The following is a 13,108-nucleotide window of genomic DNA, read 5'->3' as shown; positions in this document are numbered from 1 at the left end:
CCGTGTTGCCCAAAGTGATCAACTTGGCGAGTGTTGGGTTACAAATCACCTTGGTACTGAATGCAGAGGTAGTGAAATGTTATCAGTGTTGTTGTCTTTACTGTATGAGTAAAGGGGAGCAGAACTGTGCTTAACCTGTCCCAAATGAGGGGGTCATCCTCAGCTGAAAAGAACTTGTTAAGTCAGGGACTTGAATGCTAGACCTCTGTAAATCTAAGAGGGGTATGTTAGCGAGAAGGTGTGGATTTTTCCTAAGGGTTTTCGATCTGGTTTAATCTCTTTCTCCCCACTGTTCAAAAATAGAGCTAAATAGGTTGTATTGGTAGTCTTTTAACTATGTTAAGTGCTTATTAGAACTGAAAACACTTGTGGTGGGATAGTATTTTTGTCCAGCCTGGTTTATTGAGAGCTGACAATCACTAGAAGTTGCGTGGACTCTCAAGAGACTGATATGTACAGGTCTCAGTAACGAGGCTGGTAGAGAGGCTAGGTGGCCAGCAAAGAGGAACAGTGGCTGATGAGTTAACCAGCCAGAGCAAGTGCTCAGATGGTATAGCAAGCAAGGTGTCTTCTTCCCCGGGTAGAAGGTGAACTTTCACAGATGCACCTCTGGACTCTGGGTCCTCACTGACCAAGGACAACCACTGTGAGTGGGGTTTCACAGATGGTGTGAAGTGGGGTGTGATGAAGGAGCGGAGAGGGACACAGAAAAGGAACTTTTGGTTGTAGAACTCAAGAACATGAGGTGGAAGGTGCTGCCCCACGCATGCTGCGGTGGGTGCCCTGCTCACAGTTTTATGTTTATGAATCCTGCTTGCAGCATTTTCCCTAATTAATGTCACGTGATTTCCCTCCTTTCATTAAAAGTTTCTTTTCTACACGCAGACTCTGCTTGCAAGTGGGGAAGTATTGCCTCTCTAAGGCACCCAGGGTGGTGTGTAATTTTCCAGATTACTGGGAGGGGGCTCAAACTGGTTCTGTGCCATATTGTTGAAAAGGAACCCCTGGATATCCCCTGGATATTGAACCAAGCCCTGGTTGCTGCTGGCTCCACCTGGCAGAAGGGTGACACATATAACACCGCCCCGCCCCACCCCGCCCCCCGCTAACCATGTGAAGAGAATGTTGAGGTGTGTCACTGAAACACTCAAAATCCAGGAAAGGGTTGAGATTAAACCCTCCCCTGAGCTCCCATTTCCAGGGAGAGCTGCTAAAACTTTTGGAACTATAGGAAAATATTCTACTCTTCCTTGTGCTATTTCAGGGGAAGATATTATTCCTACTAAATGTTAAGAAGAGAGAACTTAAAAATAAAACTTATAATGGGTCTGTAGCTGTAATGTTAACTATTCAGTTACAACAAATGCCTCCATAATATCATATTCCTGTGCTGTGTAGGGTTGAGGTATATTTTTGGCTGAGCTCTCTATTCTACTCTAGATCTACAGGGTATCAGAGATTGTGAAATTTTCTGTTACTGGTTGGTCCAAAATGTGAGAAGTAACAGAGCAGACAGGGGAGTGATTTCGGCAAAATCTAATTCTGGCCAAGCTGGGAGAATCTGCCCATTCCTTGGTCACCCTATGAGGGTGGCAAAGGGGCTACATACATGCCCCACCCTCTGTTCTTCTGTGGTTGGGTGTCTGGGTCTGGATTTTAGCATGAGTGTAACATTTTCAAAAGTGCCTCAGTGACTTAGGAGCCTACGTGAAATTTTCCTTTTCCTTTTTCTCTCCTATCTGCATTTTTAGACCCATTCAGAGGGAAAGGGAAAGGAACAATGTGGCACTGAAGCAACTGGAAATGAGATAATGAAAACGCTTCACAGTCACACAGGGGGCTCCCCAGTGGCCAGAGACATGAACAGTAATAATTACAGTTCAGTAATAACAATAATTACAGGACTTGCTCTGCTTTTTGTTCATTTCTCATTAGGGTCACAGGCACACAACACGCTGTGGGTTCAAGCCCATTTGTCTCAGGGGATTTGCTTTTCAGGACAGAGGTGGCTGATTCTTACCTGAACAGGTCAGTCCAGCATCCAGGCCATGATAACAGTTATGCACTTCCCATCCCCTGTTCCCACACTGCCAGAGAGCAGGCTCGGTACCAGCACAGGCAACGTCATCAAGCCAAATTGGTCCAGATCCTGCTCCAAAATGAGCATTACGATGGGCACTGACAGCAGCTCCACATTCCAACTGCTTACAGACAACCCCAGCATCTGTCATGTCCCAGCATTCACTACACACCGTCCCCCACTGATCCTGGTGTTTAACCTCCACTCTCCCGGCACAGGGGCTGCCTCCATCCGCCAGCCTCAGCTCCTCAGCACCTTCAAAGACAGACACAGAACAGGGTCAGAGCAGCAGGGAGCCCCCTCCTCAGCATTATCACAGCAGAGTCCGCGCTCGACAGCAGGGGATCCGCGCCCAGAGCCAGGAGAATGGGACCTGCCCAGAGCAGCCTCATGGCGCCACCTTCTCACGTCTCAGGGCCTCGCACTCGGGGCTGTCACTGCTGCAGCTCTCACCATTTATCCCCACTCTGGTAGTTTGGGGAGTTTTTACCTGTCTCGTGAGAACATGATGGAAGGCGCCAACTCATGGAGTTTCCCTTACTCCAAATGGCGCCATCTCCTGTCACTGTCACTGGGGCTGAAGCCAGTGAGATGGTGGGGAGATGGTCTGCAGTGGGGTAACAGGGAGGCAGGAGAGAAAGTCAGAAGGGAGGGGACAGGGATCTGAAAGTGGGGCAGGAGGGAGCAGTGGAGATGGAGCACAGGGTGGTCTGGATGGGGGAGCAGGGAGCATAGGGCTGGAGTGGTTATTGAGCAGGAGGGAGGAGAAGGGGGTTTAGAGAAGCGGGTCTGCATGGAGAGGTGGAGAGAGGAGGGGTCTGGAGTGGGGGACAGGGGTGAGAAGTGAGGAGGGGGTGAGGAATCGGGCAGGAGGGGGAGGGGGATAGAGCAGAGAGGGGGCAGAAGGAGGCATGGGGAGAAGAGGGGGTTCTAAAAAGGGGGGAAGAAGGAGGTAGGGGTGGGGAAGGGTAATCATGTGTAGGGGAGGAGGGAGGGGCTCTGAAGCAGGGTAGCAAGAGGGTGAGGAGGGGAGGGGTGTGGAGCAGAGGATGGGAGGGAGGGGAGGTAGACTGGAGCAGGGGGAGATGAGGGGAGAATTGGGAAGGACGAGGAATCAGGATGGAGTGTGGGGAGTCTGGTGCTGGTAGACAGGAGGGAGGGGAGGGGTTCTGGAGCAGGGGGACAGGAGGGAGTATTGGGGAGGGGAATGGACTCTGGAGTAGGCAGGGGATGGCGTCAGGAGTGGGAGGGGGCAGGAGCAAAAGAGAGAAGGGGAGGGGGCTCTAGAACGGGGGCAGTGCTTTCCCGCCTCAGGCAGAGAAGTTGCAGGGGTGGGGTGGGGGAAGCCTGGGAAGTGTTGCTGTTTGCAAATGGCTAAATCAACCCTGCCCTGTTACGGTGACATTATAGCAGATGTGAATGGCTGATGTCAGTGTGACGGTCTCCAATATCTGTAACTCGCCCCTGAACAGTAACAGAAGTTCTGTGTGCGAGTGTGAACTACGCTGCATGAATTAGCTCAGTGGCTGTCCAGCTATTTCCCAGTCAGCCCTTGGTCTCTCAGAGGAACTGAACCAGGAGGGGAGAGTGAAGGCAGTGCTGGGCAATGGCCGGCAGTTCGTGTCTCAGGGGTGAGGGGAGGGTAAGCGCAGTCTCCAGCTGAGCAGCCAGGGGGCGTTGTGCCGTTTGGGTGCATTAAATGGTGACTTTTCAGTCTGCAGTTCTCACTCCCATGCTGGCAGAGGAATAGAGGGGGGTTTGACCATTCAGAGACAGCCTGAGTAACATGACCGGATGGTTTTTATAACCTCATAATTTTTGTTCTGTGGCGCTTGGCATTACAGTCTTGTGCTCCCCACAGGAGTTTCCTCTCCCCACCTCCCCACACATTTCCGTCTTCCACTGGTCTCTTCCCACCCGCCTCCCCTGGGCTCTTCCCCCTCCTCTTCTCCCCTTTCTATCTGGCCTCTCTGCCCTGCATGTACAGGCTGCTCTTTCCCCACATGAGAAGCAGACTCTGCCCCCACTCCCTGACACTGTCTTTTCTCCCAGTAGTTCTGAGCTCCACCCCTGCCCTAAGTTGTCTCTACAGCTGTTTGCATTTCTGGGGGTTGTGAAAAGGCAAAGCTGGCTGCTGGGAGGGAGGCAGTTAACAGGGAATGTGAGGAGGGGCCACTGCCTGCCACACAATCCTGGGATATTGCCTGGGAGAACTGGCCCACAGGACAGCGTGTGAAAAGCCAGGACTGTCACTGAGACTGGGAGCAAGGTGCAGGCATCGTTACAACGCCCAGGAGTTACAGCTACATGCAGAGTTCCAGTGTGACCCCTGGAACAGGCTGGTTGCAGCGGTGGATGGCTGAGCCAGGGACACCATGTTTATGGAGCCTCCATGGAGCTCAGAGAACAGTGCAGTTCACACCAGTACGTGGCCAGACCATCCTCCTCATTTAATGCCAAGGAAATACAAAACACTCACTTTGCTGCTATCCACAGGGGCATTTATTCAGGTACGGCTCACTTCAGTGCAGTCCCACAGGCAACACATTGGGCCTGATCCGCACTGAGAAAAATAGGGGATTTTTTTCATTGGAATTAACTCCGTGATGTTCACTTGTGACAGGACCCAAGGCTGCAAAACTGCTCTAGCTAAGTGCACACACAGTTCTGCTTCCCTGCACTCAGTAGAAACTAAGAACAGCCGGCAGTTTCCTTGCTCAGAAATCCCCCAGCCTGCTCCTCCAGTGAGCTCCACCTGGCTTTGTTTCCTTTCTGCTTCCAAGATCCCGGTCACAACTCCTTCTACTGGCTTCTCCCCTCACCAGACACAGTCTGAGACCAGTATCTTAGCCCCTGCATTGGCAACAATGGAAACCCTTGGCTTAGCTCTGCCCTGCCCATGTGCCCAGTGCCTTTGGCAGTAGCCCCCACTGTCTGCATCTGTTTTTACTACATAAAGGATCTTGATTGCTCTGTCTGTTGAGCCTAAAAGAGAGTTCTCGCCCTGCCATTGGCTTTCATGAGGTCTGTGATTGTCTTAGGGTCGAAGACTCCCCAATGGCAGCCATCAGCACCTTTCAGGATAACAATCACATTTACATACTGCACCTCTCATATACTGGCTCCACTTCTGTGACCCAACTTCGAATAATGACCCTACCCGGCACTCTGAACATTGGGGAAGTTCAGATCTGGGTCTGGGAGTGAAACCTGCAGCTTTGGCCCATCCCTGATATATTCTCATTTGTTGGCCTGAACTTTACAAATTAGTTTTCCCGCACAATGTAAAGAGGTCAATAATTGTGAAACACGATCTTCTCGCAAAGATTGACCTGGCCTCTACTCAGGGCTTAGGGAGGAGAATTGGGGCACTGAGGAAAACGGAAGAGTAGCTACATGGTCATATCCCCTGTATTGTAAACTCCCCCACATCACTGTGTCATGTGAAGCAAACTCAGATTTCCAAGAGAAAATAAAAAAAATATGAAAGAGATGATGCACATTTCCTCAGCAATCAAACAAAAATACTTTGAGCTGAGCTTGTGCTTGGCATCACTATAGGACGTTATCCCACAAATAGCTGGAGAGTATTTTATGCTCCCCATGTCACTGTGTCTGCATCATATGAAGCAGTCAAATTTCCCATAGAAAATAAAAAATATTCAGGGGATGATGCACATTTCCTCAACAATCCAACAAAAATACACTGAGCTGAACATGTGCTTGGCATCAGTATATGACACCATCCCACAATCGTGCAGTAATTTGTCCCGCACATGGTAATAATTGTCTGTCCCCTGCAATGTCAGTCTGATCAGCAGAAGTCACCACAGAATTCCATGCTTTCCGGTCATGTACAGCTGTGTCATGGGCTCTAATCCCAGCACATTATATAGGAACTTCTTGGGAATCTGAAATATAAACTCCAGGTAACCTGCTAGATGGTTGGTTTGCTCAGGATTTTCTGGGTACGAGCCCCCTACTCAATGCACAGTGACTGAGCTGTCTGTGAAATATACATCAGGACAGGTTTTTTTCTAAGGGTATGTCTACACTACGAAATTAGGTCAAATTTATAGAAGTCATTTTTTTAGAAATCGGTTTTATATATTCGAGTGTGTGTGTCCCCACAGAAAATGCTCTAAGTGCATTAACTCGGCAGAATGCTTCCACAGTACCGAGGCAAGTGTCGACTTCCGAAGTGTTGCACTGTGGGTAGCTATCCCACAGTTCCCGCAGTCTCCGCTGCCCATTGGAATTCTGGTTTGAGATCCCAATGCCTGATGGGGCTAAAACATTGTCGTGGGTGGTTCTGGGTACATGTCGTCAGGCCCCCCTTCCCTCCCTCCCTCCGTGAAAGAAAGGGCAGACAATCGTTTTGTGCCTTTTTTCCTGAGTTTCCCGTGCAGATGCCATACCACGGCAAGCATGGAGCCCGCTCAGCTCACTGTCACCGTATGTCTCCTGGGTGCTGGCAGACGTGGTACTGCATTGCTACACAGCAGCAGCAACCCCTTGCCTTGTGGCAGCAGACGGTACAGTAGGACTGGTAGCCGTCATCGTCATGTCCGAGGTGCTCCTGGTCACCTCTGTGAGGTCAATCAGGAGCGCCTGGGCAGACATGGGCGCAGGGACTAAATTTGGAGTGACTTGATCAGGTCATTCTCTTTAGTCCTGCAGTCAGTCCTATTGAACCATCTTATGGTGAGCAGGCCGGCGATACGAATTGCTAGCAGTTCTCTTGTACCATCTTCTGCCGAGCAGCCATGAGATGTGGATGGCGTGCAGTCCTTCTGCACCATCTACTGCCAGCCAAAGATGGAAAAGATAGATGGAGTGTATCAAAACAAGAAATAGACCAGATTTGTTTTGTACTCATTGCAACCCTGCCCCCCGTCTAGGGGACTCCTTCCTCTAGGTCACACTGCAGTCATTCACAGAGAAGGTGCAGCGAGGTAAATCTAGCCATGTATCAATCAGAGGCCAGACCAACCTGCTTGTTCCAATAAGAACAATAGCTTAGGTGCACCATTTCTTATTGGAACACTCCGTGAAGTCCTGCCTGAAATACTCCTTGATGTAAAGCCACCCCCTTTGTTGATTTTAACTCCCTGTAAGCCAACCCTGTAAGCCATGTCGTCAGTCGCCCCTCCCTGCGTCAGAGCAACGGCAGACAATCATGCATCTGAATTAAGAGTGCTGTCCAGAGCAGTCACAATGGAGCACTCTGGGATAGCTCCCGGCGGCCAATACCGTTGAATTGTGTCCACAGTACCCCAAATTCGACCCGGCAAGGCTGATTTAAGCGCTAATCCACTTGTCAGGGGTAGAGTAAGGAAATCGATTTTAAGAGCCCTTCAAGTTGAAATAAAGGGCTTCATCGTGTGGACGGGTGCAGGTTTACATAGATTTAACGCTGCTAAATTCGACCTAAAGTCCTAGTGTAGACCAAGGGTGAGACAATAATTTAGACTGACCTTGCTGATTGTCAAGATCAGGGTCAGTTTCTCAGGCTGGCGCAGCAGCACATCGGGTTCCCATGAACCAGCTACTGCTGAGCAGTTCACTGCCCTGCCAGACACATGGATCATTCTTGTGCTGCTAACACCAGCCCAGCAGGTTCCAATCACTGCATTATTTGAATCATATCTGGGTCCCACATTCAATTTGAATCCTATTGCTGATCAGTTTTGGAGTCTTTGGGCCAGATTCACTCCCTAAGATGCACCAGCACATGCTGATGTAGCTCATGATCTGCTCCTCCCTCCCGCATTGCTGTTAAATCTTCCTGGAGCTGGGACACTGGGTAGCAAGGAGCCTGCAGCCCTCTCTGTGCTGGAGGAATGAGAGCAGCCCTGAAACTGGGCAGGGGTGGCCTTGTGAGAATGAAACCAATGTGGCCATGAGAGGCCCTGATGCAGCACCTCTGCCATCCAGCTTGTGCTGGTCGGGCTTCTCTAGTATCCAACTAGGATTCAAAACTTCTCTGCTCCAACAGAAACCCTGGGGGAGGGAGGCAGGTCTCCTGCGGGATAAATCTTCCTGCTGGCAGAGCTTCCGATACCCCCATGGGAACAGGGCATTGCACACTGCACCCCAACACATGCACACCCCCCTTCTCTGGGAGGAATCAGCTCTGGGTTTATTTGGATAAATCCTGCTCACTTCAAAATTGCAAAACTTCTACTGGCTTCAGTGAGTGAATGGGGGAGTGAGGAGCCAGGACTTGGCCCTTGGAGCTGTTGGATTCTGGACCAAACAGACATTTCTGTTGGATCCCAAATTATTGATGTATTTATTGGGATTGAAATTACTAAAGGGATGCCCAGCCAAGGCTCTAGGCATCTGGACGGCATGGATAACACTCAAATCCTTGCAGCATGAAGTGACCTTTTCAACAGGAACTCAGCCAGACAGACACCCACAGAAACTCTTTCCCACCCTTTTCTCATTATGTGATGCACAGCCTAGGTCCTTCCCACCCGCACCCCCAAACAAGTGTCTTTTGCAGTGTGCCCAGAAGGTCACCAGATTTGGGCTATTTTGGCCCAAAGGAGACAAGAAGTTTCAGAGTCCTGGAGGCCTCACAGACAGCACCCTGCCAGCCACCCCTCTCCTTTATAAAAAGGGGGAACCAGCTCAGGTGAACCTGCTAACCAGAGCTGTGGCAGTACGTCATGGGGAGAGAGGGGATCTCTCAGGGAGGCTGGTCCCAGACCTTCAGGACTTTACAAATCATCACCAACACCTTAACCTCCACCCAGAGATGGGCAGCTAGTGCAGACCCTCCAGCACGGCTGTAACATGCTCCCAGCGAGATGTGCTGATCAGTGAGTCGTTGCTATTTGCACCAACTTCATTCTCTGAATGGTTCTAAGGTACAGCCCCACATTAGGGTCATTTGAATAGTCCAATCTCAAGGTTACAAACACCTTGATAACAGTGGCAAGGTCTAATCCCGAAAGGAAAAGTCATAACGTCCAAGCCAGGTACTGATGGTAAAAAGCTGACTGTAAAAGTTACCATCCTCGTTCCAGTTATCCCAGCTCCCCTGGTGAAACACTGAGGAGACTTACCTGCAACGTCCTGAATTATGAGGAGAAGAAGCCACAGCACTGGAGTGGAGAGATGTCCCTTCATTGCCAGCCTGACTTGCTGTCCCCCCACTCACTGCACTGGCTGCCCCTAAACACCTGCCAGGGCTCCTCTGTGTCTGACAAGTGACAACAAAGCAGGGAAAGGGAAATAAATAGATTCAGAGACTGGCATCAGCTGCGGGAAGGAACCAATAGCAAACCCACCTGCCTTTTTAGTTATTATCAGTGGTTTTATCTGTGACTTTATGCAGCTAAAACATCCAATAAAACTTGAAAGCAACAAACATCACCATATATGAGTGATGAGCCCCCTCCTGATGTCAGGTTTACCACAGCCTCAGATCATTGGGTAACCCCCAATCTCTGGAGCCGGAAGGAAAAGTTCTGCACAAACTGTAGCCGTGCTGTTTCTCGCCCCGATAGATTCTATATCATATTAAACATGAACTGGGAGACATTAGAGACATTATTTTATAAACTAGGAAAGAAATCTCTTGTGGAAAAGGTGATCATTACAAGACCAATTCCCAGTATAGGACATGCCCAATTACAGACAAGGACAACTCACTAGAACCAGGTTGTGTCGCTCAGATCAGCTTTATAGAAGAAGAATTACTCAGCAGCATCTGAAATATTGACAGTTCTTCCACTAAGAGGCCTTGGGGCAGGGGGGAAAGTGGGACGGTACAACATACCAGTAAAAAGTGGCTGCCGGTAGCGGCCAGTACACAGACGACATTAAAGCGCTGCCATGATCATTGCCATGATCAGCGCTTTAAGATCATTGCCCCCCCCAACCAGGCTGCCAAAGGGGGGCACAAAAGGGGCAGCTGCCCTGGGGCCAGCAATTTAAAATGTAAATCACCGACAGAGCCCCGGGCAGTACAGGTCAGGGAGCGCAGATGGGCTGTCTGGGGGAGGCTGACCCCCCCAGCCCCTCCCTTCTGCCCAAGGCCCTGTCCTTTTCAGGGGCCGAGAAGTCAGGCCCCTGTACTGGTAAGTGCTTAATGTTACTTTCACCCCGGCCTTCGGGTTTCCTCTCTAGACCATGATTCTTAGTGGTAGAGGCAGAGCATAGGGCTTCCTGAGTAGGCCATGACCCTCTCTTGCAGTAGCAGGAGGTCCTGCACACACCATGCCCATCAGTGCTATCAGCATCAGGAGGGCTCCTTGGAAACAAATTTACTTGATTCATGGGACACAGACAATTCAAGAAACAGGCTCAAGGCAAGGGAATAGCACAGAATAATGACTAGCTGGCACCACACCCACCTCCTGCTCTTCCTCAAGAGAACTGTTACAAATACTTGGATTAAGGGAACCATCTTTAACTTTTTACCTTTGCATTTTCTCCCATGCTGCCCTATCTGTATGGAGAAAACTCCCTGAGAAAATCTGTCCAAACAACACCTGAGCCTCCTTTGAATCCCGCCCTGAGACTCTGCTCTACTGTGATTCCGGAAAAACACTTGACAGTGAGTGACTAGCTTGGCAGGGGAGGTGTTGCTGTGCCTCTTCCCCTTCCTTCTGTCTCCTTATTTTTAACAAACTCTGCTCCCCAATCTTGCCATTCCCCCTCACTCTACCCTCCCACTACTTAAACAAACAGTAATGAAAAAAAGGAAGTGGCACCAAAGTAGTATAAGGGACCTACCATCAATCAAATGTTAACCCCGCCCGTTTACCCTTAAGTCTTGCCCACCTGTCACCAAAAGTTCCGCCTATGGGGCATTACCTCCGGAGTCAATCTGGACACATGACCAGAAGCCAGGTCTGTCATGTGACCCCTCTAAGAACTCCTACCACTGCTCTCTACCAATCAGGATGGGTTTTGCCCTGGTAGGACTGCCCCAAGAGGTGATTTGACCAATCTGGGGGAGTTCCAGGGAGGGTTGACCCATCCAGAAGTGGGTCGTGTGACCCCCTCTAACAACTCCGCCCAACACCCTCTACCAATCAGGATGGGTTTCAGCTGCTGGGGACCACCCCCGAGAGGATATTTGACCTATTGGGGGAGTTCTGGGGCAGGGTGACCCATCCGGAAGTGATTCGTGTGACCCCTCTAAGAACTCCCCCCACCACCCTCTACCAATTGGGATGGATTTTGTCCAAAGAGGATCACCACAAGAACAGATGTGATCAAAATAGGGCAGGTTCTGGGGCAGAATGAACTGCCCAGCAGAGGGTCATGTGACCTCTCCTAGAACTCCTCCCACCACCCTCTGCCAATCAGAGTGCAGCACCACCACCCCATATGTCCCAGCCCTGGGCAGAAGAGGCCATCTCTTACTAAGAATGCGTGTTGTAGAAATCGTGGAAATGCTGAGAGGAAACATGGACTCCTTCACCACCCCCATGAAAACTTTGAACTTTGTTTTAGCACCGAGGGCCTTCGACCATCTGCAAAGAAAGCGCTACATCAGCGAGAGTTCCAAGGAGGAGGAGGGAGCAGCCAAGGGGAGCCCTTTGGCCCAGCCATTGATGGATATGCTGGAACCTGACCCCGAAACCCAGCTGCTCATGAGACACCCCGATAAGTGTGCTGGCCTCTCGTCATCCAACCCCCGGGAGGAGGAAGGCGAACACAGCTCGGGGGAGTCACTGGCGGACAAGGTGAACAGAAAAGACGTCGCTCAGGTAAATGAACAATTTAGAAGTAACATTGGAGGATTTGTGTGTGTGTATGTGTGTAATGGGGTTCGGAACTGGGGTTTTGTAAATCTAAAAACAAGCAGTGGGAACTTACACTTGTTTCTTTTCTGAAAATCTCTCAACAGCTAGAGGATGCCTTTCTCGAGTCCCTGGAGTCCCTGGACAGCATTGCATCAAACGGCAATGATGAACCGGGCCCGCCTTGTTTTTGTTCAATACCGACACAAATTGTTGAAGAGGACTCCGAGGATGACAGCTATGAGGAGTTTAAGAGGAGGCTTGGCATGAAACTAACTGAGCCAGTGCCACGTCGTGAGCGTAAAAAAGACATACTTTTATTGTACGCATTGTAGTTTATGCTGTCCTTAATCGCTGTCTTAGGGAAAGATTTTCAAAGATTGTGAGAGCTGTGTCATAGACGTGCCAGGCCAGCGGCACCATGACTGTGTAGCCTGGACTTCAATGGATATAAACTGCAAGCTCCAGGGCTTGTGTGCTGAGCTGTGTTTGGAAAGCTTCTTAAACACTGTTATTGCCATAGGTGATGCTATGCAATGTCTGTGCTTAACTCAAGAATATTTAGTGCAAGGGGTGACCTTGATAAATGCTGTGCAATTCAGTGGAGACCCTGAAGTGTTTTAAAGAAAATGACCAAACCGGAAGATGCGTTATATATATATAGTGTTATATTGATCATCTGGTCCGCACAAAAAGTTACAGAACCCTGCTTAAGAAATCTAAAAGGATTAAGTTAGAAAATGGTGAGGGGACAAACATGTGATATAAAACTTGGTAGTTGTAAATTTAAAAAAAAATCTATTGAAAAGGGCTTTGTGGCTATCTGTGTTTCTGTTAGAATGTCTCTGTGGCCCTTGAGTGAGCTAATAGTTTTAATGGAGCATCTTGGTTTGTTTTCAAGGAGCTGTATGTCTTTTAAATAAAAAAAAATAGTTTGTGAGAACCTAGCTCTTGTGTCTTTGTGTAAAAGAGACCCATTTACAGCAAAAAGCTGAATTGTATGTTGTAGAATCTTGTGTGTGGGAGGGGGACCCTAAAAATGTGTTTACTGTGGTAGGTGCAGCAGTGATCTGTATGCTCTGTATGATTATGCTATGTACAACCTGTATGCTCAAAAGGTCTGTTACACTCCCCCCGGCCCCTTTGTCTCCTCTCCCTCTTTGAATACCTGTGAAATGGCTTTCCCCCTCCCCGTCCCTCCTGGAATGCTTGTGGGATGAATGGGCTGCTTGAACAGCTGGAAGATCAGAAGAGCTCCCAG

General features: G+C 49.6%; 1 protein-coding gene across 1 annotated transcript in view; it reads right to left on the bottom strand.

Annotated features, from left to right (window-relative positions):
* The window catches only part of LOC144268913 (antigen WC1.1-like), a 45,298-nt gene extending 36,078 nt beyond the window's left edge, over positions 1–9,220 (bottom strand). The window contains exons 1-2 of the mRNA XM_077824243.1: positions 9,157–9,220; positions 2,021–2,335 (exon numbers count right to left, since the gene is read on the bottom strand). Of these exons, the coding sequence (XP_077680369.1) occupies positions 2,021–2,335; positions 9,157–9,220 (379 nt within the window). The remainder of the gene's footprint in view (positions 1–2,020; positions 2,336–9,156) is intronic.
* Positions 9,221–13,108: the final 3,888 nt, after the last annotated feature.

Source organism: Eretmochelys imbricata, chromosome 1 (assembly GCF_965152235.1).
Source record: "Eretmochelys imbricata isolate rEreImb1 chromosome 1, rEreImb1.hap1, whole genome shotgun sequence".
In the NCBI taxonomy this organism is placed as follows: Eukaryota; Metazoa; Chordata; order Testudines; family Cheloniidae; genus Eretmochelys; species Eretmochelys imbricata.
Note: the sequence above shows the minus strand (reverse complement) of the source record. Positions and strands in the feature narration are given on the sequence as shown.